Raw genomic sequence first — 18,420 nt, 5'->3', positions numbered from 1 at the left:
TGTCTGGATTTGTCATGGGTTTGAAGCTGCTTTTACCTTTGAATTATAATAAAAATAATCCATTCTACCTTTTTGCTTAGTATGGAATGGCCAGTTTAATCGATACAAGTTTTTGTGTTTTTTTTTTTGGCGATCCGAGCACTTTATTACGTTGACCCATTTATAAAAAAACAATCCATTTACAATTCCGCCCTTATTGTACAATTCCGATATCACCAGTTCAACAACAGGCGTCGTTCTAGGCGGTGGGCAGGAAAGTGAGCTTCTCGTTGAGCTGTAGCTGGGTTTTGATGAGCTGGGAGAGCGTGATGACCAACAGAAGGTTGCGCACGTTGGCATTGAACATTTGGGTGAATTGCTCGTGGGTCATGTGCGGCACGGAGTGGATAAGGTCTAACAGCTGGCGGCCGACGGCGTTGTCGGGCGTCACCTTATGGGCGATCACGTCGTCAACGTACTTGAGAATTAGGTCCAACAGGGACTGCAGTTTCGTGGAGGCCTCCGAGATTTGGGCCAGGTCTAGCATTGGCGGCACGGTCTTGGGACGGTGGGCTGGCGAAACGCCGACGGTCTTCTGGAGCAGCTTGAGCCCAAATGTCTCCGGCTCGTAGCTGGTCAGCTCGACAGGAATGGGCGTGAACATGCAGCCACTCTTGCCGCCGGGCACTCCCAGTTGAATGCAGACGTAGGCACGCAGACCCATCCTTCCGCCCTGGAGAGAGGTGTCCACGGTAAGGTGCACCGGGTTGTTGCATTCGCGGGCGTAGTACTCGTGGATCACGGAGCTGTGGTTGGTCACGTCGTTGCCGGTTGCCCACCAGCCCACCACGCTCTCGTTGGAGTTCACCTTGCGGTTGAGGTCGTACATGTCCAGGGCGTAGCTCAGCTCTGCCTCCACCTGGTCGTCGTGCTCCTTGTGCGGCACACAGAAACAGTTGGTAACCTCCACCACACCTTTGTCCACAGAGCCGAGCAGGGTGCCGATGACGCGGTGCGAGTCCGCGTTCCGCCGCTCGAAGGCGTCCACCACCTGGAAGAGCACCACCGGGTGCACGCGCACTGTCAGATTGAGGGCCGACATGGTAATTTCTGCAGGCGAAGATTTGCAAGGGGAATTTCCGCAAAAATTTCTAGTCAGCCACGCTGAGCGTATTTCTTAGGGATGCGAGAAAAAGGCCTATCGATAGTGCGCGTGCTGGAGATGGCTGTCGGACGTTGCTATTCGCTATCGGCCACACAAGGTATCGATGTTAATCGGAGGCACGCGTCAGGTCATCGAATATTTTTCAAATTTCAGTTTAACTACATTTACTAACTTTTTTTTAACTATGTAGAGCATTTACAGGAGTGACTTATTTGAAATCAACATAATTTCAACTTACTTCATGTGCAGAACTAATTTACACTACATTATACTACACACACTATGTCAAGACCCAAATTATTCTGCGTGGCTCCGATTTCCGATTCCCAACACATTTCTAACAAGGAATTTTATGTTCATTTACTTACATATTATCAAAAAAGAATATAAAAATAACAAAAAAGTGTTCTGTTTGTGGCTGCTTAAGAGTGCTTGGTAAATCGGCAAATCTTCTGCGTCCTTCACTCGAATTTGCATGCTTGACTTCCTAGCATTTACATAACTATATGTGACTTTATAACTATATGAGATCACAGCGCTCATACGGACATAAGGTCATGAGCAGATGGATTCTGCTAGTAATCCTGTTCTAGAATATAGAATGCAAATACAGTAGAATCCGGTTATAACGACTCCGCTTATAGCGTCAGTCCGGTTATTGCGACGGAAACTCGATGGCTTGGTTGTTCCCCATACAAAGTTATAAGAAAGGACGGTTAGTACGTCTCCGCTTTTAGCGACAAACCGCTTATACCGAGGAGATTTTTCATAATTCAACCGCATATTGCGGCGTGCCAAAAAAAAAAAACAACGAAAAATATTTACAATAATTTACAGTAATTACTTAAAATAATTACAAAAAAATACAAAAAATCACAAAAATGTTTACAGCGTGCGTGTATATGCCTATATTCCATAAGATGTCCCGTTATATTTCTAGTTCTTTCTGCTATTTTCCAATAAAACTTAATGCGTAAATTCGCCATATGTAAGTTAATGCACTAAATGCAAATGATAAGCTCATTTCAGTTTAAGCTCGACACTTGTGCATTAGGCCCACAAAATATCTTTAAAACTGAAGGGCTTCTCCGTCGAAGAAAAAATGCAAATTATTCGGCGCTTGGAAGCCGGTGAACCTATGAAAAACCCATGTTTAAATTAAATTTATTAAATTGTTTGTTTGATTAAAAAATTAATTTGTTTTTTGTTAAAACATATTACGAAAATGGCAACCATAAAATAAACAAACAAAATTTGTCTTTTCCACCTTTCTGTTAGTGCGTCTTCCGGGTATAACGACGAAAAATTCTCGGTCCCTTAAAAGTAGCTATAACCGGATTCTACTGTATAACACCCATGCAACAAAAATAGATATAAATGCATTTGCAGTAATAATTCAATATTTAATAAAATAATTTGTTATTGAAAGCAAACATTTAATATAAGTGTACTACCACTAACACAAATTCTTGAACCATCTGGTATAGAAAGAACAATATTACTGGCCCCAAGGTTTGGATGCAGAGTCGTAGCCAGAAACCCCAATGATTCACTTCATTCGCAGGTCGCAATAAACGGAAACATCCTTTAGTTCCCCGGTGGCTGATATGAATATTCGCCAGGACCAAGCTGTCCTGTTCTTATAAAGAAGAAAAGATTTTGTGCCGCTCCAGAAAACTTAAATGAAAATATCTCCTCGCCTTAGTCTGAAGCGAGGCGATGCAGCTCCAGATTTTACTAAATAACGTTTTTCTATTAGACCCATATTATCGACCATTATCATAGTGAGCTATAAAAGAACAATGGAAAGAGCATTTTCATTCCGCTTGAATGAAGTTACTACACGAGGGGGGAAAAGTTGCTAAAACACTATTTATTAATTATTTTCTAAAACGCATAACAAACATACGGAGAGAGGTATTCGAAATTGTGTTTTTAGTTAATACTTATCCAGTTTGAATGAAATCTTACCATCAACATACTTACCATACATACATAAATGCTTAAGAGCATTGCTTACGAGATATGTACTTAAATATGTGATATGATATGAGATATGTACTTATCATTAAAACTTGATGTCGATTATTGTCAAAACACGAACTAAATACTTTCCACAATTGCTATCATTAAGTCCGAAAGTGCCCGAAGTTGAAATGCAATTACAATTTTAAAAGTAAAATGCTTTAAACAAATCCAAATAAGAAAAGATATTACAGAAGGCGGTAAGTATTGTCGAAATCCTTACATATAAACACATTTTTTATTTAATACGATTTTTACATAATGCGCACTTGGCATAAATACGCTTGGTATTGTATGTGTATTCCCACTTGAGATTAGAAAATCGTGTCGCGCCGGACACAATACCCTGTAGTCGCCGCCGAGCAGTTCCTACCACACCTCGCACTTTTGAACCGGATTCATGGGCGAGCCTTCCGGACACTGGAAGTCCTTGGCGAAGTCCTTCATGTTGCTGAGCGACCCAAGGACTCGAAACTCGGAAGGCGAATGCACGCCGGTAGTGATACGCATCTTGAGAGATTCTGAAGGAATAAAGACATATTAGATTAACATGGAGTCCCTGTGTTAAAGATCCTGAGTACGTATAACGATTGTTCTTACCTTTGCGGTATTTAGCACACCAAGTCTGTCCGGCTGCCACCCAGAACATCTGCTCCGGGGTGTAGTCCAAGCCGGGCAGCTTTGCCTCCGGTCCGTGCTTCTCAGCCCACCTGCGGTAGGCGATGTACGACTCCTTGACGCCACCGTTGTCGGCGATGTTCTCGCCCTGGGTGTTGATGCCATTCAACTGCCGTAAAAGGAACGTTGAGACCTGGTTTGCCCTCCGGAGCGGAATCACTTACGTTCAGTCCGGTGGCCCTTTCGGTGTAGTTGCCGTACTGCTCGATGATGCACTTCGCCTTGGCCAGGTAGGCCTTCTGGGTGTCCGGGTGCCACCAGTCCCGCAGGTTGCCCTTCACGTCGAACTGGCGACCCTGGTCGTCGAAGCCGTGGGTGATCTCGTGACCAATCACGTAGCCAATCGCACCAAAGTTCATGTACTTAGGGCGTTGGGCGTTGAAGAAGTGTCCCTGCAGGATGCCGGCCGGGAATTCTACAAAATACGATAATTAGTAGTAGCGATTTGCTGGTCGTTGTCAAAACTAGCGAAACTGATTCAGAAAAGCCTTAACGCAATATTTAAATTTAGTGAGAGTTTTAAGGGTTATGCCAAATCCTTTTATTTCATTTAAAACGCTTTGTAAAGGCGAATAAGAAGGTAACCAGGCTAAGTTAAATCGTTTTCGCTTTCAGATGCAGGAGTTCCTTCACCGAATTTATTTTCGAGCTGGACTTACGAATACTGTTCTCCAAGGAGGAGTAGAAGGCGTTCACGATCGCAGGACGGGCGTGGCGAACCCAATCCGTCTTGTTGACCGGCAAACGGAGCTTGTTGAAGGAGTAATCCGTGCCGAATATGTTCATGCCCAGGAACGACTCGAAGTACTTGTCGGGATCGATGTCGAGCTTGGCGTAGTAGGCGGCCAGCTTCTCGTTGTCGAGCATCTCGTCCGGATAACCGATATGGGTGGACATGCTGTGCAGCTTTTGCTTGGCCTCCTGCTTCGTCTGGGCGTCCATCCAGTTGACCTCGTCCAGGATGTCGTTGAACACCTCGCGGATTTCGTTGACCATCTCCAGGGCGTTGGCCTTCGAGTCCTTGTGGAAGTGCTTGCCCACGTAGAGCGATCCCACAGAAATGCCAAGACTGGGATTCGACGTGATAACCGATTGATTAGATGGCGGTGGCGTTTCGATGCAATGTGATTTCGGATGTTGGAGATTGTTGATTGGAGGTGTGCAAATAACAATTAATATTGGGACTGGCGATTGGGTTCTGAATGGATTAGGTCGCAATGCTGCGAGCGCAGTGTGTTTTTGAATAAAGTTAGGGACCTTGGGGGCAATCGCACCCAATGTGCGAAACAAAAATTGCACATTATAAGCGATGCTCTACAGGTTATTCAATCATTTTGCCTTAAAATGTTATCATTTCTCTACCTGACTCTTTTGAATTACACACGAACAACAGCATGTTCGTGTTATTCGCTTAATGACTCTAGAAACCGGAAACAAAAGCGCAACTCAAACCGAACAGTCGGCTCCTCGACATATACAATTTGGAATACTCGGAAGTCTGCACAAACACATACAATGAAATAAAATAAAGTGTGTCGACTCTCAGTTACCCGTTACTAAGCTAATTTGGCAGGGAACAAATAAAAAAGGAAAATCAAATAATTTTCCCGAATTATGGCTTTTTGCGGTCGATAGAGTTTGGCGTATCGACCAAAATTGGAAAGACAAATAATAAAACAAAAGAACTCGAAACGCTTTTCAAAAGTGTGGGCGTGACAGTTTTAGGCAGCTTGTGGGCTTTAGAGTGGGCGTGCCAACGATCTGAAGCAAACTTGCACAGCGTAGGCATTACTGGAATCTGCATCCTTAATTTTCCTACCATTTATAGCTCCCGAGATCTCGACGATCATACGGACGGAAAAACTAGAAAGTTAAAATTAGGCATGCAGATTCCAAAGACACAGACGAGGCGCAAGTTTATTAAATGACGTTGCCACGCCCACTCTGCAGCCTACAAGCCGCCCAAATTATATCACGTCCACACTTTTGAAAAAATTTGATTATTTTTTTTTTCAAATTTTTACCGATATTTCAGAAAATGTTAAAATTTCTCGTTCGCACTTCAACTAGCTGAGTAATGGGTATCTGGTAGCCGGGGAACTGGACTATAGCATTCTTTCTTGTTGTTAACTAAAACCGAAAATATGAGTTCTGATAAAACTGTCGTATACCGAATTGGAAAAATAAAGAGTAAAGAGTAATCGGTTTTAGCATGTGCGTTTGGTTTATAGAATTTTTTGACAGTGCATGATGTATGTGTTAATTGGTCTGTTTTAATAAAACGTGGAATGCAGTTCTCTAAATAAGTACCTATTGAAATCTTCATCGCATATTTCATCCATGCTGCAAATCACAAAGAAATCACAAGAAGATACAGATACAGCACAGAGATTCGAGATACGAAATAGAAGCCCCCGGAGACCTTGACCCTGGGATGGGGCGGTAAGAATCCCCCACTAACCTGCTGGTGGCGATGTCGACGCACTCCTTCCATCTAGCCTCTTGCTCCTGGCGCCCGGAGAGGGCAGTGGCGTACTGCAGCTGCCGCTTGCGGAACTCCTCACTCAGAAATCCGACAGAGAAGCCGTGGATGCGCCAGAACATATAGTTGGCGATGACCCGCTTTGGCGTCTTGGCCAGCAGTTTGCCGAGGTCCGCGAAGAAGCTGGGCACCGACAGGTTGATCATCTCGTCCTCGACCAAGTTCAGCCCCTCCGGCAGCAGGGCGTTCATGTAATCCACCCATTGCACATAGGGGTATGCGGCCTGGAGCTGCGCAGTGGTCCTTAGATTGTACAGCTCAGAGGAGTTGCGACGCTTCTCGTTGGGCCAGGAGATCTACGGAGCAAGACTGCTGATGCTCCTGAATTCAATCTTTGTCAGGTACTTACATTGGCCAGGGCGATCTCGAACTCCAGCGAACTCAGCAGCTCCGTCTTGGCCAAGTCCCTATTGGCCCCGAAAAGGACCGCGATGTCTACCATATACTCGTAGTAGGCCGTCACCAGGGTCTCATTGAATCCCTTCACGAGGTACTCGCGACTCAAGGCCAGGGACGACTGGTCCAGCTTAAATGTAGGGAGGTAACCCATTAGAACATGTATCCAAAAATTTCTATTGCGTTCCTCCTTTTCGGCATATTCATAGAAAGTGACACATGATCGAATAAATTAAGGCAAAGCATTTCTGAAAAAAGGTTGCACGGCGACCTCGTCACTAGAATCTGGGTATAATAATTGTAAATACCTCTACCGTTACAACACTACTAGAACCGAATAAAATGTACCTCATAATATATATAAATTTATATTTTCTTTTTGTTACGGGTTCCGCTTAGTCTTGTGACTCTGAGAACACAGGACTGATAATTTTTAAGTCCTGCCATTCAAATAGACTCAAATTCATTTTAAAAGATCATCACCAGCCTAGTTAAATGCCTTACTAATATCTGTGTAGATGACATCTGTTTGAAAATAATTTTTGAAGCCTTATATTACGAAGGAAGTGGTTGTTGATCTGCGTTTCATAAAACCGTGTTGACTTGGTGATATAATATATCTACACAGTTGCTGCAAATGAGGATTGGTAACATTTTCAAAATGATTTGGAATTTAGACAATTTAGAGATCTCTCCCTACTTGCTTGCGAGGGAAGGACTCGCAAAGGACTCCTTCATATTGAGGCGAACTGTGAAGTTTCCAGAGATAAGGTAAACAGGTTCAGAAAAGGAAAAACTGGCTAAATGGAGCTGCTTTTGCCTGATCCGATGTTATAGTAGTAACATCCTTTCAAATAATTCGAGGAAGGGTAAGATCGAAATTATAAAACTGATTTGGATCCTGTGCAAACTGGAAGTTACAACGGCTTAGATCTGTACAAAGCATAGGTCCAGTAATCGACCAGGAGAATTTCGAATATGACAAATATGTTTATTGCCGTCAATTAAGTGATGTTGTGCTATAGGGAAAAAGATATTTCAGTGTTCATCTGTGGAGCACGTAGTTTCCTGGTATATTAGAATCACCTAGAGATACCAATGGGTCGCTATCTGACAACGTACTTTAGGCGCTTTGGATAGCGGACCAATGATTTAATTATTCTGGGAATTCAGAATACGCGGAATGTATGAGCAAAGACACTAGAATAATATTAACTAGCAACTAGAATAATAATATTAATAATTATTCCAGTGTCAAGCAAGTAATATAAACAGAGCTATAGGAAATTTACAGTTTTATGCATATGACCTGTACATTCGGTTAGATACATACAAGATTAGATAAGATTCGATATAAGTCTTTCGATAAGAGATAGTGATGTTAGTTTTCCGAAGAAGAAGATAGAAGAAGAAGAACAGGATGTTGGTCTTAGCTTCGAACTCCTTCACCACCATGCTATCCGGTCAAAAATCACCAGAATCACTCATTAGGGACAATTTCTTGAGGGATGTCCCTAGCGTAGGAGAAGTTGGGTTTTTCCGCATTTATGTAATCGGCTTTTCTTTTGTCTTGGATATAAGACAATACATCAGATGATGTTTGATCAGTTGAAAGCCGAGAAACGAAAATGTTGTTCCTTAGTGGAACTACCTAGAGGAGATTTTGGATCTGAAGGACCAACTTGTGCTAGTTGTCCGGACTCATATTCCCTAGTGGCGGTAAAGTAATCGGGACTTACACACAGTCACAGGTTCTAAAGCCAGTGCAGACAAATCGGAATCTCTAGCAAACCCAAGCTGGACACATTCCAAGAGATAGTTTCTCACCTAGTCTAATTCGTAGCAAATTATAGCAAGCGATAACCCTCTGTTACCCCAATATCTCACTATCTACCATATTTGTAGTAGATTCTTTTTTAAATGTTAATATTAACCGCCACTTGATCTCAAACGCTTTTGGAGTTGAGCAACCACCGTCACTTCTGTCTCCCATCGTACTCTATAAACTCTTTATACTCTATACTCTATAGTGTATACTGGGTACTCCAAATCGGGAACTCACATCTATAAGCCGCTTAGTGCTGTTCTGCAAATCCACTCCTATCGAAAAGTCGATGATGTAGTCCATGCTGAATCCGGCGGTGCGGAACTTCTTGACCTGTTCCTGCCAGGTCCAGCTGTCGTCCGCGTTCCAAGAGTCTCCCTTGATAAGCGGCCAGCCGCCCAGCTTCTCGGCCATGCGAGTTATGGGCTCAGGGCCCAGTGCCTCGATCAGAGCTGCGTAATAATTAAATATAGTATCGAAAAAGCGATAATTAAGTTATCGCCATTAAGCGGCTCACTTTTGTTCATGCAGGCCCTGTAGAGCAGGTTGGGCAGCCGGAAGTGCTTGGGCTCCGTTTCCGGTCGCTCCGCGGTTATGATGTCCTTCAGCTGCTCCTGCAGCTTGTCGGAGATCACGGAGAAGGTGCTGATGGAGACCTTGTCGTCGGGTATGTTCTCCTCCTCGAGGTATGTGCCGCAGGCGAACTCGTAGAAGTTGTCGCACGGCTCCACCTCCGGCTTCATCTTCCGCAAAACGGTGGAGGCCGTGTGGATGCACTCCTGGGTGAGGCACACGTCGCTCGAGTCGCCCGCCTTGCCCTTCGAGGCAGTGACCGCAGGCACCTTGTTGATGGTGGTGCTGTCGCCGTGGAGGGCAGTGGCCTGCGGATTCGGAGGCGGACTGGGCGTCCTCAGAGTATCGCTGATCCAGAGCCCAAACCCGGTGGCCATCACTGCGAACATGATGCCGAGCGAGACCAGCAAGCCTCTTTCCAACTTGTTGCGCCGACGCCACCAGTTGGGGTTCCTGTGCATTTCACAAATAAAAATCAAGTACAATTTGCTATAGATATAATATAATCTCGGCGGGTTTAATGATCATGAGTAACAAGTCCACAACTTTAAATGTTCTGTGACTTAAATTTAGTCGTCATGTTGGATTTGTATTTGGTTATTTTTATTTAAAAAATAAGAGGAAAAGGGATAGTGAGGTCAGTTGAAAACGTTTTTTAGGGATTGACAGAAATAAATTAACAAGCGATCCTCCACATCTGATCAAATGGTTCTTAGACCCAAAGCTTGCTACACAGTGTGTGTAATTGTTGGCCAACTTCCGATTTCCCCAGACCCACCTGCCCCTGCCCAAATGGCAGTGGATTTGGCAATTTGTAGCTATAAATATTGTTGTTATTCCGCCGCTCAACTGGTTAAATTTTTACACACAAGTTTGAAAAGTCATGTTGGCCGTCGAACTCGTTACGACATTTGAGCGAGAGTGTTTCACACACGCGAAACCTCGGGCAGAATGATTTTAAAAGCCAACCCATTTTGGTGGTCAGAAAGGTAGCTCGGGGAAATCAGTAGCGCAGCGAAAAAAGATACACAAAAAGCTATGAGTTTTGGCACGCTTCAATTATTGTGAAAAGTTGTAACGTAATAAAGCCAAACCGAGTACTTCGGCTCAGGGCGAAGATGCGTTAACAAGCGATTAGGCCACGGGCCGTGAATAAGCCCGATCTCGCCCAATATGGGTTTTTATATACATATATCCCACGACCAATTCTCCGTCATGGCTGGAGTATTCAGCCGAAAAATACGCTCAAGTCACCGGCTTTAAATCAATCATCCGGTTTAATGTAGCTGAACGTTTTGCCGTTTTGCCCAACGCTAATGACACACAATCGCAGGCACAAAAAATATCAATGACTGCACAGTTCGTGATAAATATGTGTATTCTAGGTATTCCTCACAGAATTCCCATTAAACCACTTGCACCTTGCCAAGCGGATGCCACCATCTTCCTGCCTCGGACTAACGAGCACTTGTTGAAGAGGCTATGATCAAAGTTGTACTTTTTGTACAATAATTTTGTGTACTAAATACTTGCCAGCCAAAACATGCCGAACAAAGTTCCAAATTTCGCAAGCTGAAACAACGTCAACTGCAAACCAGTTCCCCGAATGTTTAGCCATTTCGGCCAGTGGATAATTGCTCGTAATGATTCGGAGTTTACAGAGTTGAACGACACTACCCACTGACCTCAGTGCACTGTTCTGGATTAACCACCTCAGATGTGAACAGCGCGATATTTTCTAATTTTTAGAGATAATTATGCAACATTGCCCCCCAAAACATTAAAACTTCTCCCAGAACTGCAATTTATGTGAAAACTGAAATTACAACAGCCATTACTTGCTAAAAGAAGGCAGTACTGCCTTATTTGGAAAATGATTTATGAAGGTTCGAAAACACCGCAGCTCCCGGAAATTGAGTTTAAAACTAAGAGTTGGAGTTTTTGTAGGTGGCTAAAAGGGGTGAAAACACTGTACATATGGGAAGGCAGATGTGCTTCTTCTTGATGTGGGAATAGACACGAATTCAACTTGATTGAATGCGGCTTACTAATTAGTAAGCTTGTAAGTTTTCAGTCCGTTGTATAACCCACTCGCAATCTCTGAACTGCCAAATATGAGATATGACTACTGATCGTTGCTCAGCACAATCCTGGTCAATTAGTCGCGCGCATGGAGGCAGATCGTGCCCTTCCTTTGCCTGTTTTATCTCACCCGGACATCACGATCGCCGGATCGCCGGATCGCCGCATCAGCGGATCAACGGAAACCCGGGAACGCAGATCGACTGACGCAACGTCGTTCTACAGTCGCCTCCGGTTAGCAGTCATCGCTGTTCCGGCTCGAAATCGGATTCCGACGGACGTGCTACACCCGTGCCGTCTTGAGAGCCGCGGGCACTCGCTTTCTCGGCTGTGAGTGCACAAGTGTTACCAACGTTATGTAATGGCCAAGTTGGCGCGGTGTGGGGCGCGGGTGGCACTTGGCCCGTGTCAATAGGGCGGCCAGTTTGAAGACCCGCCTTTGTCTACGTTGCCCAATAAATGTGTCAAGTGCAGGCGGCGTCCCTCTGCCATTGACTTGGCCACCTATACGCCAGCCCTCCTCTGGAAAATGAATGACTAACGTGGGAGGAAGCTGGCTACAGCAGACCGAAGCCTATGTGTGCTTGCAGTTAATAAATATATAGTTTTTACTCTTATATTTAAATAATTTTGTTTCTATGCTTTCCGATTTACGTACTTTCTGCAATAGGAAGAGGACGTTTGGGAAAGTTTCGCGCAGATATCTTTACAGCTGGGCAGATAGATAGAGATAGTTGCAATCTTCTCACGAAATCAGCATACCCTCTGGCACTCAAAGGGTATTCAAATAAAACGTACACCCGGCGAACTATGCACACGTGAAATCGCACATGTGGTGTGGGTGACGTTTGTCAATTTTTAGGCTTCGGGTTTTATTGTTCAGCTTTTAATATGTTTTTGATTGTTTTGGGTGTCCCTTGCCGGTGTATTCATTAAAATGCCAAGCCCTGATTGACAGCCACCCATTTAAAGTATCGCCATCCCCCTTCTTGGCCCAAAAAATGGCATACTCTTCCTTGAGCCCCTTCTCCAATTGTCGAGCATTCACCTTGCCAGACCTAATTCTGGGTGATAGGTGACAAGCACCCCACAGTCAGACTGGTTAGAGAATTGGGATTGGGCCAGGTTAAGGCAGCTGGTGGGGTGAATTACTCACTTTACTTCCCAAAAAAGAACCAGCCAGATGTTACGGCCTTAAATCAATAGGGAACTAACCATCGAACGGCCAGTTTGGACCAATCACTCGGGAAAACTGCTGTTCGAAGTGACTCAGTTCAAAGTACATCTGCGCAAACCCTGTGCGATTAATTAAGAGGTTCCTTTCCTTAGACAGTGCAACTTGCTGGCTTGTAGTCACTGTTTTTGCGGCTGTTGGGCTTTTCGTAATGCCCAAACAAAGTGCTACGACAAATTGCCTTTCATGTGTTAATTTGTGCCACAGACACAATTACCTAATACATTTTAATTTGAGCGAGAGATACGGCTGCGATGGCGGTGGCGACTAAGATGCAGGCGTTACTTACTTGCCCGAATTGTTGATAAGCGCTTTTAATTGCCCAAAGAAAATTTCAAGCGGCCACATAAGCGATTTCACTTATTTGAGCCCCACTGTCCCCTTTCGCGTCTGTGTGCTCATTAAGAGGTCGGGTCACTGAGATATATTTAGTAAGTGGATCGATCTGAAGCACTTGTCTGAACACTTGTCCACTAGGAAATGAAAATACTAATACGACCAGGTCAATACTAATGCCTATACAAATATACAGAAAAGGAATCGCCCGGTCCTCCTATAGAAACGATCAATTGGTAACTACATTTCGTTCCACTTTTCTGTGGCTCAAGATGTTTCTGATCCTTTCCCAAGGATCTTGCTTTAGGAACTTAGTCGCCCTAAGCCGCAGTGCAGTGGTAGAGCTCCAATAAATTCCAATAATCGCATTTTCTCGTGGGCTTGAACTGGGCCGGCCTAAGTGGATTTGCTGCGGCAAGGAGATGGATCTTGGCCAAGGCGACTGTGAGTCCCGGAACGGAGCAACAGCTGCAGCCCGGGACGACAAGCCTTTGAAACCCACTTATTAGCAGGAAGAGGGCAATTTGCAGCAGGAAGAAAAAGCCAGCGACAATGCAATTTGCCCAGTGCCATTTAATTTTCTACCTTTAATAGGCTTGCGGGCAGGAAGGACAGCGGAAGGCGGGAAAGCCAGGCAAACAAATCGCAGGACGCATATTGAGAATGCGAGGAGCGATGGGGTCACACTGGTGGGCGGGTGCCTCAATTGGCCGCGTGCATACACTGGCAAGGCCGAATGCAGTGGTTTTCTGCTGTCGCAAGCCAGTTGCTAAAACGGCGCCTTGCATGCCAAGCAAAATTTAAATTTTCCCAAGTCGGCATTGAATTGGCCCAAGTTCACTTATTTTATATGCGTCAACCGTTACGACGCTCGGCGAAATTTTTAACTCGCGATTTGGCCTCGGGTATTGACTTATCAATAACAAAATTAAACACCTTTTAATGCAAATGCGCCAATAAATAAAGAAAAGAATTTCAATTGTGCTCATTAGCTGCATAACTGCATCTTGCGGCACGTTCCCCTCGAATCCGAACGCACAATTACGTCAAATTTTGTGAAGAACTGAACTGAAAGTACTTCAGAGTGCCGGAGTTGCGGCATGACTCGGCATCAATCATCGGCATGACAAGTACGCAGATAATTCGATTTTATTATGTGCCAAATGACTAATAAACCGCTTACAACATCAACAACAATAAAGGCCAGAAGAACGAGAACGCTGCAGCAAGAAAGCCGAATAAAATACCTGACCATTATGAGAGCTACACGCTCCAAAGTCTTCCCGAATCACGGAGAACCTTTCCTGAATAAGACTGTCGTTGACCTGGTTTCACCGAGCAACGTGCGCCTCATAAGGAAGCCAGAAGAATTACCCAGTACCAGCCAGACCCTCCCACTGGAGCGATAAATTACCGGCGGTTTTGGTAACAAACGACTGCTGACGAAGAACACTCGTACCACTGCGGAAGGAATAAGCGCGATTTTATTGGCAATACGTGCTAACACGAATAATTGTAATAAAGGTTTTTCACTCAAGAAGAAGTGTGGAAAACAGTTTTTCTCAAACACGTGCTATCTTTAATCGGAATCAAGAAGAAGGTAAGTACGATCCTTTCAAGAGCTGATCCTGAAAAGATAAGAACAACACAGAAAGAGAAGATATCGCAGCAATCTAAGTGGCAACTTCCCCTCGATGGAGTAGGAATAAACCTATAGGTCTCCGGAATTCCGCTGTCGATATTTAGAATGAGCCTGCCAAATAAATTCCGCTTTCTCCAAAAGATTTCGATGGGGCAAATCAAAACCAGAGAGAAAGTGCCCACAAACGCTGTTTAGAATCAACTTGATGCGGTTTAAGCCCACTCGGCGATCAGCTCAGTGTTTGCCCAACCTACGACTTTGTTTGGTAGTTAAAGGGGGAAAAGTCAGTAAATGCCAAAGGGGAATGGAGTATCTGTTAACCGCAGAAGTCACCTTCAGCGGAAAGGCAACAAAACGCAACCGCAAGGCCAAGAAAACTGTGCTGGCCATAATTGGAGTTGCACTGAGGTCTGCGTGCAATTAATTATGCAATTTGAGCAAATAGCTGCCCAGCAGTAAAACAAACATTAGCCCAAGTCCGACCAGAGAATCAGCAACTCTCGCCGCTTTTTTTTTTTTTTTTGCTTCAACTTAAGTCTCCCCCAAAAACCCTGAACAAAAGTAAGACATTCTGTATTAGTCAAATAATGGTAAAACCGGATGGGCTATTCCATCAAAGGTGCGACTTTGTTTGGCTTTTCTATTTTTTACGGGCATTGCCTTTGCGACGCATTTCATTGACTCTTGGCCCAAAATTGAATCCGCATGATTTATGGCTACAGAAACTCATATACGGCTGATCAGGCCATGGAGCACTAAAGAAACGGCAGCAGTTTGGGTTACGCAATGCTGACCTAGAAAGGTTTGCCTAAACAAAGTGTACTTCTTTTGGACTGCACATATTCGAATATAAATAATAATAAAAAGCAATACGCTTTTTGTTTACACTCGAAATAAACACAAGTAGAAAACGTGATCGCTTAGGATATTAACAGCTGATGTGTTGAATTGGCGTGTTTATGCGGATTCGATTATCCAAAGTCTTGGCCCAGAGCAGACGTTTTAATGAACTTGTAAACAATGCTTGGCCAAGTCAATACCCAGATTGGCTGGAAATTCTTATCTCCAGCAAATATTTGTGTTTGCTTCTTAAACACAGCCATTGAACATGCTCGGTGCCATTAGCAATACAATGGCAAGTTGTATAGGATTGTATCGTAAATGCCAAGAGTTTTCTACTCCAGAGAACAATGAGATGTGGGCGGTGGGAACCGGTAGCACGTACATACGGATGTACCAAAAAGATTCCGGTTACACGTCCCTGCGCAAAAATACTAATGACAGGTAATTATAGCACTAATAAAATAGGAAACGAATCGAATCGATTGCATTCCACTGACCGTGCGATTTAGTTTAACTGCAGAAACACGCACAATCCCTCGCCCCAAGTTTATCATTGCTTATCAAAGCCATCAGGCTTCAGGACTTTGTATTCCCTCTAAATAATCTTCCAGGCTCGTATGTGAAGCTTTCCAAAGTCGTGGTTGACTGAACTCGATTCACACAAAGGTGAACAGTGAACAGTGAACCCCGGCCAAATCAAACCCGTTTTCAAACATCCATCCATGCACCCAAATGAAGATTGGCCGGGAGCCGGATTTAGTTTTATTATTGTCATTGCCATTCGAAAGCCAAAAAATATAGTTTGAGCATCTGAATTACATATATACGAGTAATTCAAGATGTGTTGTACATCATTTCGTTGATGTACAATATTTTGCCTATTGAACTAAAGCTGACCCAAGATTGTGGGCGCCATAGACGCTGCCCATTTATGTGGGAAATAGCATTTTCTCTCTGTGCTTTGGATTCGGTGGGCCCAGTTCCAATGATAAGCCAGGGTCCCAACTGAAGGCCTCACAAAACGTGTTTTTAATAATCATGCGCAGCTTTCTTTTTACACATAAGCTCCTCGGAATGTGGCTGAATGCCAAGTGGATAGGATGGATAGTGAAACCGCTTGTGCGACACTACTTTGAATTCGGATTGGGATTTGGATTGGGATTGGGATTGGGATTGGGTCTCGGAGTTCAGGAAAAACAGGAATTTTTGGGCGAGGTGCCCATACTCACTGGATAACCGTCTGCATGCTGGCCAATTTGGTTTAGCTTCTGCCTGGACTAGTATGGTTTATTTTACTTGGTTTAGTCGGATCCGTATTGTTAACAGGCGGTTGTTGAACAGTTAGAAAGCACTCAACACAAACCAAACGTTTGTTACACGATTACAAGTGTCTTCAATTCGAAACCTTATGGCTTATTGACTTAGGTTTGCCCATCTATTTAGCGAGCTATTCATTTACACAGCGCTCCAGCTCCAGCAGCACGGAATTCGAAACAAACTGCCACACACCGATGCCTTCTCCGCAGATCAGAGGTGGAATCGGAATCGGAATCGCGGTGAACTTAACTCGGCAACGAACGAAGACCGACTGACGCTCCGCCGCTTCATCGCAATCCCTTATAAAAACAAAAGAGATAAGCTCGCCGCCGCATGGCTGAAACTTGGATACTCTGCGGCGAGGTATTTTGCACACATATTCTTTTCGCTTGGAACATTGCTCATATGCAGAGGTATTGGGTTCGAATTTCGATTAGGGCATACCAGAAATTAGCGCACATCCATTTGGGATGTATTTTAGGAAATGACGGTTGTGGTAGGCCACAGACGAAGTAAGTCGTAAAAAAGAAACGCTTTGCATCGACTATCAGATACCCGCTGCTCTGCTAAGATGAGTCAAATGGAGATATGGTAACAAATAGATACTATCGATGTTCAGCATGGTGTAGCGCACGTAAGTATTTTCTTGTCTTTGGCAGTCAGCACTTGGTGTGGACCCCAAAAAATAGTCTTGTCAAAAAACAGCGGATACAAGTAAAGTGGCGATATGCAAGCAGTAAGAGAGCAGAACTCATTTTGAAATTTATTAAAATAATAAAAAAAAAAAAGTGGCGATATGTTAGCAGTAAGATAGCAGAACTCATTTTGAAATTTATTAAAATAATAATAATTTTATTACTACATTCTTTAATTATTAACGTCGGTTCGTCCGTAAAAAAATCATTAGTACAGATACTGAATTATAGATTGATTTGACTTTACTTGTTGAAGAACTTTTTACTTTAAATTTGAATCTGGTTCTAAATTTAACGAGTCACATTGCATACATACATCGCATAAGTATATAACTACATTTTCCTTATTTGTTGGGGACATTTTATAAAAATTCCCTTTGGTCCCAAATAAAACAGCTGACTGCCTCGAGTGGTGCCTCAAGCAAAATAGTTGGTGTTTTCCTAGTTTTAATCCCCAAGGCAAGTTACATTTTGGCCCGCTGCAGTCTTGATGGATTGAGGGTACTTGTAAATGAATTTAATGCATGTCGAAACCAGAAGCTACAAATACGTGGTTTTAAATGTTGGCCAGCGCTGTTAAGTTTCCGACTGGTAGCAATACGGCTGAATCAGCTGACTGGTTCGACTTTTGAAAACATTTGTGCGCTCTGTTCATGCTCTTCCGTAATTTTAAGGTTTGTAGTACCGTATTTGTTTTCGTTCGTTTGAAGAAGTAGGCCTCTAATAAATGATTTTTTCCGGTATCCTTACCTATGTAACTCGAAACGAATTAGCCAGCTGTTTTTGCGGTCACTAGGGCCGCAAAATAGGAGAACTGAAGTCCCAATTCAATGTTTTGTTAAATTGTTAAAATTTCATGGATTCTGAGTTGTCGAAATTTGAATTTTCTTGTACGTGGGCATTAACAACGATTCCATGTGCATACGGAGAGACATTCGTAATTAAAGAATGTAGTAATAAAATTATTATTTTAATAAATTTCAGAATAAATAATACATTTTAAGATATCATACAATTTGTATATTTTTAGGTAAAGCATTTGCAGGAAATTTCAGCTGCCATTTGGGGCATTCAAAAAACCTGAAAAA

The 18,420-nt window shown here is 43.5% G+C and overlaps 2 protein-coding genes across 3 annotated transcripts; both read right to left on the bottom strand.

Annotated features, from left to right (window-relative positions):
* Positions 1 to 115: 115 nt before the first annotated feature.
* Positions 116 to 1,212, bottom strand: LOC6551919 (eukaryotic translation initiation factor 3 subunit F-1). Its single transcript, XM_001978818.3, has one exon. It carries the CDS (start codon positions 1,079 to 1,081, stop codon positions 239 to 241), a length of 843 nt encoding a protein of 280 aa, XP_001978854.1. The 5' UTR covers positions 1,082 to 1,212; the 3' UTR covers positions 116 to 238.
* Positions 1,213 to 3,374: 2,162 nt separating this feature from the next.
* On the bottom strand, positions 3,375 to 16,941 carry LOC6551752 (neprilysin-2). 2 transcript variants are annotated; one of them, XM_015154017.2, is made up of 10 exons: positions 16,550 to 16,941; positions 9,128 to 9,636; positions 8,848 to 9,062; positions 6,739 to 6,915; positions 6,309 to 6,685; positions 6,158 to 6,190; positions 4,507 to 4,916; positions 4,012 to 4,262; positions 3,770 to 3,956; positions 3,375 to 3,690 (listed from the first exon to the last, which is right to left on the bottom strand). In XM_015154017.2, exons 1-10 carry the CDS (start codon positions 16,564 to 16,566, stop codon positions 3,539 to 3,541), a joined length of 2,328 nt encoding a protein of 775 aa, XP_015009503.1. In that variant the 5' UTR covers positions 16,567 to 16,941; the 3' UTR covers positions 3,375 to 3,538. The 2 variants fall into 2 exon arrangements, with proteins under 2 accessions (XP_015009503.1, XP_001978855.1); XM_001978819.3 differs by lacking the exon at positions 6,158 to 6,190.
* Between the last annotated feature and the right edge of the window lie 1,479 nt (positions 16,942 to 18,420).

This window comes from Drosophila erecta, unplaced genomic scaffold, assembly GCF_003286155.1.
Source record: "Drosophila erecta strain 14021-0224.00,06,07 unplaced genomic scaffold, DereRS2 tig00000000-arrow-pilon, whole genome shotgun sequence".
Lineage (NCBI taxonomy): Eukaryota > Metazoa > Arthropoda > Insecta > Diptera > Drosophilidae > Drosophila > Drosophila erecta.
The sequence above is the reverse complement of the archived record's forward strand: the minus strand, read 5'-3'. Positions and strand labels throughout refer to the sequence as shown.

Coding starts and splice junctions, on each gene's coding strand:
- LOC6551919 (XM_001978818.3), bottom strand. CDS start 1,081: ATGTCGGCCCTCAATCTGACAGTGCGCGTGCACCCGGTGGTGCTCTTC.
- LOC6551752 (XM_015154017.2), bottom strand. Junction 6,191..6,308: donor GTCGACATCGCCACCAGCAG/GTTAGTGGGGGA, acceptor TGTGATTTGCAG/CATGGATGAAATATGCGATG. Junction 3,957..4,011: donor AAAGGGCCACCGGACTGAAC/GTAAGTGATTCC, acceptor CTTTTACGGCAG/TTGAATGGCATCAACACCCA.